Raw genomic sequence first — 17,511 nt, 5'->3', positions numbered from 1 at the left:
CTTGACAAACATGCTGTCAACAGAGGAAAGCGAATAGGACAGCACAAAAGCAGATACAGCTCCTCCAAGGACTCCTCATGTCCAGCAATGCAGGAATAACATACAAAAAAAGAGTGTTTCAGCCTTGACTCTTGTAACTTGGGCTTTTCTATGGCCATGATAATGGAAGCCCGAGGCAATGAGCACTCCTTATTCTGAGTGCCCATAAGAAAGCATGGGGCAGGATTTGAATAAAACTGTGTACGTTCTGAGGGGTTCAACGCTGTAGGCAGCCAGGATGAAATCAAGACTACATGAAGGCTACATTCAGCTTCTTGAGCTGTACCATTTTCATAAACAGACGGCAAGATATGGCATATTACGTAACACTTTTGAGCTTTTTACTGCTTTATTTTGATAGACTACAGCTCATGTGTGATTAGCATCATTCACTTAAGTGCTATTACAAACACTATAGCATTCCAGTTTATTACATATGATGTTGTTAGAACTTGCCAAACTTGAGAAACAGACATGATGGGAATCTTCTGCTAAAAGCTCTGTAAATATAAACATTCAGCTACCCCATGCCACACTGGTGAGTAGAATTAGCCATAGCTCGTCTGCAACATGGGTATGCCTCACCACCAGTCTTCACCCATCCCCAGCTGCAGAGGGCAGATGAAGAAATGATAAATGAGATTGTGTAATGAGATTCAGAGAAATGAGGACTGTGTAAATGCCTACCTGCTCTACTGGGTCTCTTTAAAGAAATGGTTCCCAATCCACATTGTAGTATTATACCCTGCTACAAGCACACCTCATCCAAATAATTAGCTCATTAACAAGCCCTTCCTGAGCTGAATGGGATTGGTTCGGCAGGAAAACGCTGAAATGTGCAAGGCAGGGGGGCACTCCAGGACCAGGGGTGGGAACCTGTCTTAAAGGAATAGTTTGGGGAAAATATAATGTACACAGTTGTCCAATGTAGTTGAGCCGTCAAAACGTGTAGTGTCTGAAGTTTCCTTCTTTAATTTTGCACTGGATCTAGAGGGCCAATGTAGCAAACAAGGTTACTACAACTAATGGAAGCTTTATCTTCACCAATTAGCACTGTACAAATTGGTGAGGTATTGCCCATTTGTCCATTTCTACAGATAACAGTGTATCTTAAAATATCAGAAACCACATAAGCAAGTCTATTTGAGATTCCTTACCAAGCGTGTGATGACTTATGCATGCAATTCCCTCTTGTGGAACTAATACAGGATTATCTTATCTTATTTGGTGCAAGCACACACAGAATGCACACCTTGGAGGAAACCGGTTTACCTACTGAATATACTCTAAAAATGTGGTACAGATCAGGCAAAAGCAAGGAAAGCAGACAGAAAAGAAAGTTTTATGTATTTCGATGCAGCCTGTGTGTTGGGATCTTTTCTGCTGTCATTCTTTTCCTGCCATTGCTCATTAAGCAATGGCAAAAATTATGAAATGATTTGGTCAACAGCCATGTTTTAGCCTACCAGATTAGTTTTGAGATTTTATCTTCTCCTCTCTTTCCACATTGATATATAATTTGTGCACCTGTCTAAAATAACTAAACTCATTTTCATAACATTATATTGCCTCATAGCATGTTAATTTTCAAACTGACATCCTTTTTTACAGAAGACTTTTAGCCCAGACTTCATTATAGAGTACACCGAAAAACAGTGTGTTGACGATCTGCAGACACACACACACACACGTTAGGTTTGGGGTCCCTAATAATGCAGAGTACGCTTGCGTTTCCTGACACCACTACAAACATTGCTGCACAAAACTTTTAGGCACTTGAGAGAGAAATGAGATTTATTTAGGCAATATGTATGTTTTACTCCAAAAAAACATTTATATTAGAATAAATACAAATAATAGACTTTATGTGACTTTGTGTTCATCATACCATTTCCAAACCTCTCCTCCAGGAAGCCCAGTATTAATGGTGGTTATCATCCAACACCTGGTTTGCCTAATCAGTGCTTCATTAAGTTACATCAGGAGTGCTAGTGAAGGAATTTATAACTGTGCTGACTGGGGAAGTCCAGGACTGGGCTGCACCAATTTTGCACAAGTTTATTTATTTATTTTTATTTTATTTTCAATCTTTTTTACCTGATTTTCTCCCCAATTTAGTCGTCTCAAATTCCACCTGCTATTAGGACTCCCAGTCACACGATGCTACCAATGCTAGGAGGGCAAATCCAGCTACCGCTTCTTTTCGAACTGCTGCTCAGACAATGTCACTGGACAGCCGAACACGCTCGGAGGAAAGCGCCAACCGTTATGTCAGCTAACAGACACCTGCGCTGAGTAGCATTGCGTTAGGTGATGGGGGGAGAAGGGGGGCCATCCTACCCACCCAGAGAGAGAGAGGCCAATTGTGCTCTCTCAGACTCCCGGCTACAGACGAACTCCTGATGGTAGGGCAAACGCTTAGACGGTTGCGCCACTTGGGAGCCCAATTTTGCACAAGTTTATACATAATTTCTGCATAAAGTTTCTACTCAGTTCAAGTCAACATTACTTCCATTACTTAAAACAATGGTTGTTGTGGCTAACCGACACAACAGCAGCATCAGTTTAGATGTTTCGGCAGCTGCTGAGTCTCATTGAACTGGATCTGTGAGTGTTAACTTAGGGCAATGATTAGGGCTGTATGTAAAATTAGTGTTTAGATTTCAATGTTTTAAACTTAATCAAAAAAAATTCTATGTGGTTTCCATTGTTTTTTCCCAAAACGTACAACTGCTTGGAGGAGGTGCAACTATTTAGTAACTGCTAAGCTCAACGTTAACACTAGTCTGTGCAGTGCAACCTGTTTCGATAAAGTAAAGCACAAACCTGAATATTAAACACGAATATTACAATTGGCCTATGTCTGAACGTACGTACAGCTGGTGAAACCAGCCCGTGGAAAAATCTGGAACCAAACCTGTATTCTTCTAACCAGCTGACATCTCAACTACGGTTTATGCAAATACAAAAATAGGTGGTAATATTTTTAATGTACTGATATGTATTTCTAAGTTTTCTATGAATATATAGTGTGTTTACCTACAAAAACAGACATTTCTACTTATTTATACAATTAATTATTTGGTTAAGTGTCTAAATGTTCTGCACAGCGCTGTAAGCTTCAATTACTTGTTAGTTACATTAACTTCATAGTTCAGACACAACTAAAGAAGCAGACCTCAGACACCAAACATATCTTGGGGAGTGTTGTGTACATTTCCTTCAGCAGAAGGGAATTCTGACATACTCCAGCATAATTTTCAAAGCCAAATTAGGTGGGGTGGTACTTTCAATATATTTTAACTGTGCTACAATTGCCGTTAATAAAATAGCATCACAGAGGTGGAACTGCATTCAGCATTTATTAAGCCTGAACTAGAAACTTGACACCAACTGCGGCACTGGCTGATCCTCAACACTTTTCTGCTGGTGGGAAGTTTTTGACTCATAAGCAGTAGCAGTAGATGGGAAAAAGCGATCTCAACAAATAACGGGAAATCATTGTTTTCTGCAACTGAACCAGAGGAGTCGGCTCTTGGCAGTAGGACAGGGCATATCAGTGCCCTTGGTGACAGGCTCTTCTCTACCCTCCTGTCCTAGAGAGGCTTGGCTGACGTCCAGCCTCAGCATCCTCTGCCTAGCCAGCAGAAGAGAGGCCATTTATCTCTGGACAGCCACAAGGCCCATCATACAAACATCAGTCTACTGGCCCTGCCACTCAGCCTTTGTTCAGCCATCAAGACTTCTCCTCTCCTATTGCTCTGGCAGAGATGGACACCGCCACACCTAATCTGCTTACACCTGTCCAGTAGGTTATCTACTGCTCACACACTTCCTAAGGATATGGTTAGGCAGCACATACCAAAAGGGTAATAGCATTGCCCCACACAAGTCCTGGGAGAATGAATTCACAATGGCAGCCATCCCCTGGTAGCGGATATCAGTTAACGTGTCAAGAGGACATCTCCATGCTGCGTCAGCCAGTATAGAGAGAGCAGCCCATCTCCACAGCTAATCTTACATCAAGATCACTAAACTTCAACGAAAAATCTAACCACTATGCTATGCTGCATATCATTTGAAAACAACATCATCTCAGTCGTACAGTCATTTGCTTTATATGCTTAATAAGTATACGTATTGAAATATTAAACTTCTGAATACTGAAAATATGCACATGATTGAAATCACCACATACAATGTAAAGCCCCTGTGGGTAAAACAGGGTGCATGCATCACAATATTTTATTCTTGAGATCTTAAGATGCCTTGGTAAAAAGCATTCTTTGAAGAACTGCTATAGAAGAAAAATGTGAACCATCACAGGCTCCTTGTGGATTGGCTTGGGAGACCTTGGTATAGACGTATAAGGTATAAACTGAGAGGTGAGAGAGAAGAACCATACAGGAAATCTTACTTTTAGTAGCCAAAAACATAAAGCTGCGAATCTCTTTAGTGAACGCCAACCATAATATGAACATGTATGCATTATAATTTCATTATAATTTTCATTATAATTTCAAGTTCTCGATCTGTATTTGCACACGTGTGTTTGGCAAGCATATTACTGTTGCCCACAAAATGCAAAGTCAACAAAAAATACAGATCATATCTCAAATTTAATTAAACAAGCATTTCAAGCTCATTTACAAACAGAGCTTGTGCTTCTATATAAAGTGCGGCTCTTAGCTTCTCGCTGAAATAAGAGTGACAGGAGATTTTCTAAAGTTTTCCGATATAACGTCTAGGAAACTGCGGAATCCGGGACTCTCTACAACCAAGCAGTGGCGCAAATCGGGAGCTATCCACATCTCTGTTGAGCAAGTTATTTGTTTCCCCCATTCAGAATCAGTGCTTAGTTGGCTCTTGAATTCTGAGAAGAGAAGTAGCTGTAGTGAAGTTTCACCAGCTTTTCTGCTCAAGTTTATTTACGCATCCAACTAGCCGATTCACAGTGTGTGTTGACAAAAATACTATTAGCATCCACACTGTTTAAACCCCTAACATACGAATGGCTGGGAAAAACAGATACAGCACAAACTGGCGAACTGCACCTCCACATCACAGCACAAGGGAAAAGGAAGACAAGGAACGACTCAAATATGGCTTAAATACGCTGGGAACAGATGACAGAGCAGAACTCCGAAGCTCATTGCTCATATAGATGACCAGGCCTAGATTTTGGGTGACACAGACTTACATTAATTGTTAGCCACATTAGCCACGAAGCTCCAATGGAAACTAAAGAAGCACAGTTCAGATGCCAAACCATCTTGGCTGATCAACAGCGTCTGGAGTAAGGGTAAAACTGTGTGAATTCGATTTTTCACTAAACTATTCCTTTAAAAGTATGAAGCCCCTGAAGGCCTGTCTGATTTTACCTGCTGGGCCAAACCGGTGATGATGGAGAGCAGCAGCTCACAACTTATTGCAGCAAGAAACTCGTAATGACCAAATACTGTAAAACTGTAAAGCCTAGCACACAAGACCCATTACCTGTCCAGCACCATTCCAGAGCCTCGGTTGCACCACTCTGCTGATTCCTGAATGAAGCCACTGGAACAAGAGCATCTCATTAGAATCTCTGCCTGTAAATGCCACTCACAAGGTGGCCACACGGGCACCATATCACCAAGCTAGATGACCATCAGTTGAGCTTAAACCGCTAACTGACAGGCCTGGCTCAGCCGTGAGCGAGGCAAATTCACTCAGCCCTTGTAACAGATAAGGACAGGTGAACACTGATGAGACCATCTGGAGAACGCACAGCGCACAGCACGCAGTAGAAGAGAAACCACAGAACAGGGGCTACTTACACTGAAGCGTTGAGCAATTGTCCATTGGACTATGTGAGCAAAGCGGGGTTTATTCCAGCTGGAGTCGTGGCCCTTGGTGCTGGGATCGAGGAGGGAGCGCAGGCAATCCACAGATCATCACATCAGCGCGTCTTCAGCGTGCACTGATCGCAGCCCTGCAGCGCCACGAAACGCGTCTCTCTTCTAATAAAGCAACACCAGACCCACATGATCTGCTCCACAGCGAAGAAAGCCCCGTGATCAGCCTCAGCGCTTCACGACACGCATATCAGCGCACGAAGCGCCCACCGAGCCGCGGCTTTCTCAGTCTCCTGTGGAAGAATTTGAGTTCATGCTCAATTTAGAAATCGCAGGTTGATCGCACGATACAGAGAAGGCACGGTCGTGTCTATCAGCTCGCGCTGATCTCGTCACCCCTCGTTATCGGCCCGTTTGTCGCCGTCTCGAAGCCGTTTTTAGTACCAGCCATCGCGGTGTACCTCCAGCTCGGTGAAGCAGCAGAGCAGCCTCGTATTATTCACCGCGCCGCGGACGCAGCGACGCTTTCGCCGCCTTATTTTTTCCCCACCCGTTTTCTCACACAGCCCCGCCCCCTGCGCTGCGATTGGCGAACAGGTGGCACTCAAAAACAGTCTGCCAATCCTGGCGCAGGAGGAGGAGACGACCAGCCAATCCCTGAGCAGGATAAAGCGGGCAGGCGGACTGATAATGAGTTCGAACGACTCGCCAATCCTAGCGTTGTATTAGGATAGTGTAGCCAATCGTGGCACGGGAGGCGGGGCTATGACGGAATAGGAGTGGGGCGAAGCATGCGGGAAGGAAAAGGAGGGGAGTGCGGAGGAGGTGAGAGGAGTGCCTGCGTTTATGTCAGTGCGTGAGAGGGGGAGGGAAAGGGAGGGAGAGGGAGAGAGAGAGAGAGAGAGAGAGAGAGAGAGAGAGAGAGAGAGAGATTTATCAGAACCGTGGGACTGTCCCTGCTCTGCTCTGCTCCACACGCCCACGCCCACACGTTTCAGTCCTCTCATTGCATTTCTCCATCACTTTCTATGCTGCTCTAATGAAAAGGGTTTCCCTGCGGGAATGCAGGTTATTCCCATGGGTGTAAAGGAGTTATGGTTTAAACACTGGTCCTGATAGCCCTAGATTCCCAGCTTGCTGTAACATGAGGCGGTTTCACAACTTTTAAGGACACACATAGTTCTGTTCTAGTCAGTTTATTAAGAATATCCTTTGAGTTGGCTCACTGATCCTGAGCTTTTGCCTCAGTCAGCTGATGTTATCTGGGAGGCTACAGGCACATAGCATTTTAGAATGTACTGTGAATGTAAAATCACCCTTTTTCCCCTGCAGCAAACTAGTTAAGCAAATCCCAGGGCTGTGAGAAATACAGAAACTTACCAAACAACCCCCCAGTATTTTCTGGGTGAGGATTCCATATTTCTCTTTTAGCCCAGAGCACAGGTCTGTGGTCACCAGCCCTCATCTTGGAGACCTCCTTTCCTGCAGAGTTAATTCCCAAACTGTGTCTAATAGGCAGCCAGTCAAGGACTTGGAACTAGACTCAGCAGGAAGGCTGAAGTCCAGGACAAGGGACTTCATAGACTACAGTCCAAACCAGTCTCCTCACTGTAAACAGTGATATTTAATGTAGATGTATTTCAGCTTTCAGTAGCTGTCATAAAATAAGTGTACCCTAATGCTGACTGTGAAACACAAAGCATCTATTCCTTTAGCAGCCACTCTCCATATTTACTCCAGCCACCTCACTTTAGGCAGTCTGACATCAGGTCGTTCATCTCCTTCTCTATCTCCATGATACACATAACAAAAGCCTGGCATTTACAGCATTGATGGGAACAGGACCAATAACAGCAAAACAGACCAAGAGTGGACAATGGGGCGTAACTACTAGGGGGGCAATTACATTGTGTACACAATGGATATGGAGTTAAAAAGGGGCCACAGCAACCGTATTGCACCCTCTCGTGCAATGCTGCTTCAAAGTTTGTGAACTTTTTACCATTATGTGAATTTCATGTCATAATAACAAATAAAGGTTACCCAGTAAAACAAATAACTCAAACAATTATATAGTTTTTCATTTATTCATTCAACAAAATCATCTAACTTTAAATGCTTTTGTTGGCTGAAGGATGTGAACCTCTGCTTTCTGGTGTTAACTGGTGTTAGCCCCTTAAGCAGCAATGAGTTGCAACTGTTGATCAGCCTTGCACATTGACTTGGAGGAATCTTGGCTCATGCCACCTTACAGAACTGCTTTGACCATGTTATGTTGTGCTTTCTTGCATGAACTTTCTTAGGTGCTGCCACAACATTTCTCTTTGCCTGAGGTCTGCATGTTGACTCAGCCTTTCCAAAATCTAACATTTCTTTTGCTTCATCCATTCTTTGTAGATTAACTGGTGCTTTTAGGATCAATGGGCCTCTATCAGCACCCATTCTGAAGGAAATAATTCTGCATAAAACCCACGTACACAGTTTTTCTGAAGATTCCAACATTCACCAATGTTTTCTTATTAGGGATTTATACACACTCAGAATCTATACACACTCAAGCACACGAAGGTGCAAACGACTGCGCAGGTTAAGAAAACTTTATGAATCTGACGGAGACGTTTTCTTAGCACCTTAGAATACAAGAACGCATTTAAGAAGAATCTTAGAAAAATAATGGTGAATGAGGCACACCGTCTTTCTCCAGGCCTCAGCTTCTGTTAAGGTTCAGTTCATGGATGGATGCCCTAACAGTCTCCTGTACAATGTCTTAATGCAATCTAGAATTCATAGCTCCATCGAATGACTGCAAGCTGTCCTGCTCCAGCAGTAGTTAAACAGCTCCAAGCCATGATACTGCCACCACCATATTTCAAAATGGTAACAGTGGTGGCGAATTTCCTCCATTTGTTCACCTGACAGTGGATCAATGAAGTGCACACTCTTCAGAAATCCTTCTGGAATTTCCTCCAGCCTAATAGGCATTGGTAAATGTTTGTTTGAGGTGCTTAGGAATCTCATTTGACTGAGACATGGCATGCACTAACAAATGTATGTGGTAAAAACCTGAGCTACACTCACAATTGATTATTATCCAACTGATTGAACCTACTGACCCTAATTATCCCTTATACCAAACTGATAATTCTAGAAGTTAGCATCTTTTTCCAACTAAAATATGTAGTGTTGGATCTGTTCAGTAAACATATGAAAAACGATATAATTGTTTGTGTTAATTGCTTTATTGGTTCTCTTTATCAGTGAAAGTGTTACGACTTAAATAAAGATCTGATCTCATTTCAGCTCAAATCTGATGTCTGTTCATCTCCCTCTTAATCATAATGCAGTTCATCCATGGTAACTGTTTTCAAATGGATACTTCACAACCTGCAAAATTTAAGGGTGATTGAGATTCAGGGTTTGATATGAAACGGTGCATTGTAGAAAAACCTGTACACATTTTTTACAGCGGTGGTGGTGGGAAACAGGGGGTCATGATGTCTCTATCACAAAAACATTTTATTTACTATCCAAAATGACCAGTGACTCGATGTGTCCCTGCTGAGTTTTTTATGTGTAATGTTGTTGATGATTAAATAGTTATAAATGAAAAAAACTTCGGCAAGTATTTTGCCTTACAATGCCTTAAATGTACCTGCGCCATGAATGATCTTTAAAATATGTTTCAGGTCAAAAGCTTATCTCACAACTATCACAAAACTATTTCTTCCTTAGTCCAGACCACAGACTGTGGTTCAGACCACTTTCCTTACTGTAATCAATCTATAACAAGGCTATAAGACAGCATACTCATAACAGTGTAATGTAATGACTTGCTGGGAGTTTTTAGAGGCATTAAACTCCTTGGATGTCTGGTTCCTATAACCACCAATCTGAAGTATTCTGACTTGGTAAGTTTATATAAAACAAAGCATTTCATATCGAACCATTCTGAATGACTATGTTTACATCTTAACTCTTTATTCATACAGAAATATCAGTATAATTCTCTTTTAAACAAGAACATTAAGGATTATTAAGGTTAGATGCTCATGGGTGGAGTGGCATGCCTTGAAAGCACTTTGTGAGATGCAATTGCAAGTTACAAGCAAATTAATTTATATTGACATAAACTAGTTTTCATATATGAGACCCTTTTATGTGCTAGGGCCCATACAGCCCTAGTTGGGCAGAGCTCCCTTCCATGCCCACACAGTTTTAATGCTAATACCTCTGTACAGTATTAGGATAAAAACCTGCTCCACTGAACACTATCCATGAAATTCTGCTACAGTTCTATTGCAACATATTTGCGTCATTTTTGAGAAGCTCAGACGAACGCCTTTTTAGAAGGAAGCAATAATGGATGGAAAGTAACATTATCTGGGATTCTATGCAGTAGACGATTCAAACCACATTCTGACAGACTAGATGAGGTTGGAGCAGAAGCTTTTACCCATAAGAACAAGTGGAAAAAAAAAAAACTAAATCGCCCAGGCTTAGTCAGGCTCTGACTTCTGGGAGGAAAACTTCATAATAATGCTTTGAATAACTCGTTCTTTAAATTGGCTCTTTAAAAAGAAGTAAGGCTAAAATGACTTTACTGGTACATTCTTCATTTATCCGGTGGATTCCACTTGAGTTTTTTTCTGTCAAAGCTGACAAACCAGCATATGTGATTCTATTTCCAAATGCCAGCAGAGCTTCTAAAGGGATTACATGGTCAGCTGGCTCCAGTCGTACAGTGGAATGGTATATGTGCTGTGCGGAGGTACAAGTAGGACATCATACAGGCAATGGGATTCTACAAAGACGTTATGGAAGCAGAAATCTGCTAAATGTTATAATTAGTAGTAAAACATTTCATGTTTTCAACCTTTTTTTAATGTTATTATTTACTGAAGTCTCTTTTGTCCAGTAGATGGAGGTGACCCCTGAATATACTGAATATCTTTCTGGTTCTATGAATTAATAAACGTCATGCCATATCACATTTGGTTACTTTGCAGATGAGGTTACATGTGATGTGGATGATTAGATGGGAGGAACTACCCATAAAATAAACTCATAAAATCATACTATAATGAAGGTCTGATCAAAAACACATGTAGCCACCATAAGGGTGATTCCAAGATCGGGGTGCCACTTGTGTTCCATTGATACTGTATTTTGGAAATACATGTATAAAGTAAAGGTTAAGTACATTTTAGACATAGACCAAAGTGTCCTTCATAACAACCTATGTACATGTTTCAGATGCATACCTTACAGCTATCTTCGCAACATAGTGTTTTGGCTGCCCCAGCTCAATATAACTACACCTTACCTTGCAATATAATCATTAAAATACCTCAAAGATACTAGATAATGCAACAATGTACTTTGGTAATGCAAATTAGGCAATGAAAATTGCACATGTACTACTCTTCTGTGTCTATTTTCAGTGATATTCTGATGCTGACTGACAAGGTCACTGTGAAAGCCGAAACCTATTACAGATTAAAAGTAAACTCATTTAAAAATGCATTTCTGCATGTAAACTAATTGAATGTTCTAAATGTCACTGTACCATTAGCATGGATACTAATACATTTTGTGTAATTTTTGTCTGCTAATTCTTTTTTTATAAACCCTATTACTTAATCCTGTAACTCATTTAAGCCACTACCAGCAAAGAAACCTTGTGAAACATGAGATAATGATCTTGAGGTGGGTTAACACATTTGGAATGGTTACATGTGTGTTATCTGAGATTCAACATTGAAAAATTGCAAAAAATAAAGGGTTACAAGGTCTAAAAGGCCTTCCAATCATGGAATCACCCACAAAACTATTAAAAAAAGGCGAACTATGAGTTAAATGAGGGATACTAGGTGCAACAAGCTACACAAAGAGAAAGAGATCAAAATATTAAGTCACACTGACCAAATTCATACTGGAAATGCGGTTGTGTGTGTTGCATTAAAAGAATCGAACAAAAAATGAATCCCGTTCATTTACAAGAACAATTATGCTTCCAATTTCTTGCAACACTGCTTTTATGGCACTGGACCAAATTAGCCATGGGCTAGAAAAGACCCAATTGACCACAGGAATTTAATCTAGAAGTAGTCTTTAAGGACCCATATACTGCATTTTTCTTGCATTTTATTTTTCCACACATGAGGTCCACTAATGATGTTTTTTTTGCACTAATAATTTTTTTGCACATGCATAATTTTGCACAGGCAAAACATTGCTGCCTTTTTTCTTTACTGTGCATTTAAAACTTCTGATTGGTTGTGCTGTTTTTTGCCTTATTCAAAAAGCAGTCCAGACTGAAAGACTCTGTATAACCATAACAGTGTAAATGGGTGGGGCTAAACTGTTGTAGGCTTAATAGGCAAATGTACAGTACGTCAATGTGCTGGTTTAATTGCATGTTATTGCAGTATGCTCAATTTCCATATAGAAGCAAATGGACTGAATAGTGACTGGTACATTTTGAAACTTTTGAAAGATGATTACATTCCACATTCACCAATCCCTTATTTCAGGAAAGTGAGACAAATCTGCTTTTCCATGATATGGGCCCTTTAATCTTACATGTCGGTATTAAGGATTGAAGCCCTACTTAAATCCCTATAATATTCCCCAGACAAAAAACACTGTGTTCAAGGCTAACAGTGGTGGAGAATTATAATGTTCCACTGAAAACACATGTATTGATCAGGAGAGTCATACGTATGATTGAGTACAGCTTGAACACAGGGCTGCTCAATAACAGTGCAGACACACAGCAACCACTTTTCATTGATCCTCAATTATGAAACGGTGTTGTGAAGATATTAGAAGAGGTGGGATGGATGTAACCTTTATCTCGCAGCTATAGAGAATACTGCCACCCCCCCACTGAGATCTTAACTATACTCAGAGAGTTGAATATAATTAATCCCAACACGACTTTTACCACTGCACTTCCCTTTCCAGCCAGGTCTCCTCACGTTCAACCACTCAGAGGTGACTGAGCAAGTCAAAAATGTCTTGAGTAAGTCCACATTTTGCGTTGTATGGATACATAAATGAAAAATTTCCTCCGATTCTTTTATTAATGTTTAAGATCAGCGCCTTAGGGAGCATGTTCACTTTCAGAATCCATACAATTTCCTCTAATTAACTCTGGAGGATTAATGCTGATAATCTGATGAGAAATATAAAGGGCAAAGAATGACACTCTTAAACTAGTTTAGTCAGTCTTTAGTCTTTATGCTCTAAGAGTAAAATTTGCTATAACAGCTCTATTCCACCTCCTTGTTCTGTCACATAGCAGAAGACTGTGGCAACATCATAATACACAGCAACACTGAAGGAACCAATCAAGTCAGAACGCATGCAAAATCTGCAAGCAAAGGAGCTTCAAAGGAGCTTATGGTCTGTCAGTGCCATCAGACAAGAGTTACTCCCATGAGCTTTCTGATAGTGCTTCTGGTCCTGGCGCAATTACGATTATTCTGTTATTTTTACTTTTCCATTTAAAAGACTGTGGCACTGATGGACATTTCTCATTATAAGTCAACATTGTTTCTGTTTCTATAGCGACAATGCTTGTCCATCACGCTCTTGCAACGCATGGTAAAAATGCAGGAATATGTTTGTACATGCATTCCGAACAGAATGATTCACACGTAGAAGACTGTCATTAAGCTTTCATTCACTGCGTCTCATTTTCATTAAACAAACTAGTGAACCCCTGCAGTGTACCCACATCTACACAGGCAGGAAGTGAAAGCACAATGAAAGTGCTGACTTTGGTTTCCAAGAGACTCACACATATGTGTGATTTGGTGAAATGGGATGCCAAAAAAATGGAGAAAAGTAAAAGAGAAATCATCACCCCATCTCCTTTTGAAACTACCATGCCCTCTTTCCTTCCCCTTGGATTGATGTTATTTGCCACCTACAATACACTATATGTCCAAAATTTTGTATTCCAACATTTCGTCTTATCCAGTAATCTTACTATTCATTACTTTACTTCTGAGTTACTCTCCAAAACCTACTAATTTGTCCAAACTGCAAAGTACAAAATCTAACTGATCAAAATCTGTTTAGTAGTGCTGTGGTGGTTTGTTTTGAGATAAGCCATAATCAATCCAGAAAAGGCAGTAAAACACATTTTTTAAAAACACTTTTAAAACATTTTTAAAACATATGAATGTATTTGAACGTGCTGACTTGATTTCATTTGATGTCTTGCTGTAGGAATATGAGCTAAAATCTACAAGGCTGAGATTTCCCACTTTTATTTTTTATTTATTCCAACTGCATACTAGCCCACTAAATAGTATGCAAAAATAGTGCATATAGCATTAGAAGTGCACACTTTAGTGTAATAAGCGAAGTGCAGAAGGCGGGGCATTAGCTCAGTCAGCTGGTTATAGCTTTGCTGTGCTGCTCAGTAAACATCTTCATGCCAATCTTTGGGGTATCTGTTCATTATGGATTGATTTACTGAGGTCAATTATTGCATTTATTGAGGTAATCTGATCGTATTCAGCAGCCTAGTCAGCTCATTGTAATGCAGCAGCATTTAAGGTGGAGCGGAAAATTCAAATAAAAAGCAGGCGAACAAGAAGCCGACTTCAGTTTAATGTGTGTATGAGTTTATTATTTAAAAGCTGACAGTTTTGGTTGCTACTTTTATTAGGTTTTTATCAAATATCACAAACTGGAATGTTCTGTGGCTACGTGCAGGTTATACAGTGGTTGGTTAGTGTAGTGGGTAACTCCTCTGCCTTTTATGCTGTAGACTGCAGTTCAATCTTCACTTGGGTCAGCACCCTACACTGTACCAATAAGAGTCCTTGGGCAAGACTCCTAACACCACCTTCGCCTACCTGTGTAAACTGATCAAATTGTAAGTTGCCCTGGATAAGAGCGTCTGCCAAATAATGTAAAATGTATTCATACGGATCCATTCGTTCAGTCTAGCCAATCTCCCCGTAGCATTTTCTGGAGACTGCATGTAAAGTGTCTACATTGTCTTTTCGTCTTTTTCGTGGTCATTCTGGTCTATTTTTCATGGCATTGTCGACCTGCAGGGTTGTAGCTGCAGTGACGGTGATAAGTCGAGCATTATCAGAGCACAGTCTGAGTTACAGCTCGCCTACCAAGATGGCGTTATGGTTTTCTTCATGACGTAATCAAACTCCATAAATAGTGCTTTTATTTTGAAAGAAGGAGCCAATCGTAGTAAACAGCATGTCACGAGCCCTGTTTTTGAATAAACCACAACCAGTTATGCTGATTAACATTATGAATGCCATTTAAAACAACCAGAAGGTATATCCAAAAGCTTGAGTGTGGTCTGTTTAGACGAATCTCTTCTGCAGCACAAGCATCTTTATAAGCCCGTTTAATGTCCGCTAGAACGATTAGCTGCTTCGACAGTTTGTTTGCTGAGTTTACGCGCTTCCCGCGCTTATCACAGCCACGAAGGCAGCGGTTACACGTCACACCAGTGCGTGAGCAAATTACGTATCAGGACAGGACTGGTCCAGATAATCTGGGCGAACCAAGCAAGTAGTATTGCTCTATTAGAGACACGAGAGATAAAAGTAACGAAATCTTTAATAAGACTGCAACTGTAATGTGATTACAGGATTTTACACTGTAATGTGTTACACAACATGGATGTAGGAAAAAGTAATTACATTTCTCTTACAACAGTGGTATTAATAGGGAGTCTGTCCTCCTTTGCTGCTTTACTCTTCTGGCAAAGCTTTACACCAGAGGTTGGAACATTACTATGAGATTCTGTTTACATTCAGCCACAAAAGCAGTAGTGAGGTCAGGTACTGATGTTGAACGTTTACTTCTGGATCACAAATGCCACTTCAGTTTATCCCAAAGGCATCGGATGGTTCTCCATCACTCCAGAAAACAAAGTTCCACTGCTCCACAGCACTGTGCTGGAGGGCTTTATACCCCTCTAGTCAATGCCTGGTGACCTTAGTCCAATGTTCAGCTGCTCCAGAGCATCCCATTCTATTAGCAATGCTTTTCCATGGAGATAATACACATAGGAGTGTAATTGAACCCCCATGTCAACAATGGGTGCACCATATGTCAACGAATTCACTACAAAAGGTGTCTGCATACTTTTTGGACATATACTATTCCATCTATATTTGAGATTTTTCCTCAGAGGGAATGAGCTGCACTACAATCCCCAGCATGCACTGCACCATAATGTGCATCTATGGGACAGCACCCTAAAAAGAAAAGATGCCAGGTGTCTAGGTCAAGCAAACAGGCAGGTTTAAAAACCTAACATACACTGGGAACATTTAAGAGGTTTAACAGTATCTTTAGCAATGTAGCCAATTGTTTTATATAAAGCAATTTGTTTTTATTTCAAATGATTTTTTAATCAAGTATTCAGTGCCTTTTTTCCTTTTGCAGTTTTGGCATATTTTGAATAGACAATGGCCAGTTCGGGTCAAGAAATAAAAACACTGTAGGCCCACAGATTTGTTGAGATTTTTTAATACGGCCAGTCTTTTTCATTTTTAATTTTTTGAATATTTCAGTGGTTGAGTTTGACACCCCTGGTCTAGTTAATGTTGTCTAACCAGAGTACAAGATGAGATATTTGAAAAGGCTTTCATCCTGTGCTGAACAAATAAAAATGGATACTTGAAGTATACTACAGCTCATAATCACCTCTCCAGGTATCAGTATTGGCTCAACATCAGCAGAAAAATCTGGACTGAACAGCGGAGGGATAAAGAGAATTATTCCGATACAATCCTGTAACAAATCTAGCCTGTAATACCGCACACTCGTATTATGTGACGTGATGTTGCTAGCTGTGTATTGCTTCCTGTGGGGTAGTGGGAGTGTTTGAATAGTTTCACCGTGATAGCCTACTTTTAAACACTCATCTTAAATGAAGTGCTTCAATTCAAAACAGCTAACTTTGAAACTTGGTATCAGTGGATAATTTAGGTTTCCCTATTGGTATCGGAAAGTGAAAAACTGATCTGTAGCACATAGTTCACAGCATATGATGTACCTGATCCTGTACATCCTGTACATAACTCTACATCTTCAGTAGAAATCTGAAGACTACACCACAGTATTCCGTCTTGGCTTTCCTGCGGGCTCCTTGTTACCATGGTAACGTCCTCCTCTTCCCCTTTCTCTGTGGCTGAGGGCGGGAGAGACAAAGTGCCCGAAGAGGAAGTGGATGGCAGGATTAGGCGCCTGTCCCACATCGTTCAGGTGAGCCAAATGATGACAGAGAGAGAAACACGGCATGTGCTGCTCGTCACGGCCAATAAACTTTACCCCACATAAATCACAATTTCCAGCAGGATAAATAAACTGACAGACAAAGGCGTGGATTAGAGTAGATGTGTCGCAGGGCCATGCCAGAGACATCATTACATCAGAACAAATGCTAGACCTATTTGGCACTGAATAATATGGATGGTTTAATGCTTTTGTACTTTACCAGGTGAACGTATTTTATGAGGAGTATGCTAATAGGTGAATACATTTATAAGGAGTGTGCTAAAAGGAACAGTCATCGTGGTAAAGTTGTTCTCATGCGTATCTGCATCTAATGACTGAGTCACCGTGGGTGCCTCTTTTCAAG

The 17,511-nt window shown here is 40.8% G+C and overlaps 1 protein-coding gene across 16 annotated transcripts in view; it reads right to left on the bottom strand.

Moving 5' to 3' along the window:
• Positions 1-17,511, bottom strand: part of lrrc7 (leucine rich repeat containing 7) — a 173,339-nt gene that overhangs the window by 99,463 nt on the left and 56,365 nt on the right. For 7 of the 16 annotated variants that reach the window (XM_017698139.2, XM_017698131.2, XM_017698140.2 and 4 more), the window contains exon 1: positions 5,856-6,393. The exons of 1 other annotated variant lie outside the window; for it this stretch is intronic. In XM_017698139.2, the coding sequence (XP_017553628.1) occupies positions 5,856-5,880 (25 nt within the window). In that variant the 5' untranslated portion in view covers positions 5,881-6,393. Of the gene's footprint in view, positions 1-5,855; positions 6,396-17,511 lie in introns of those variants that run through there. 8 more of the 16 variants (XM_017698143.2, XM_017698141.2, XM_017698138.2 and 5 more) reach the window with 2 other exon arrangements.

This window comes from Pygocentrus nattereri, chromosome 26 (genome assembly GCF_015220715.1).
Source record: "Pygocentrus nattereri isolate fPygNat1 chromosome 26, fPygNat1.pri, whole genome shotgun sequence".
Taxonomy (NCBI): Eukaryota; Metazoa; Chordata; class Actinopteri; order Characiformes; family Serrasalmidae; genus Pygocentrus; species Pygocentrus nattereri.
This window is presented reverse-complemented; position numbering and strand designations above follow the sequence as displayed.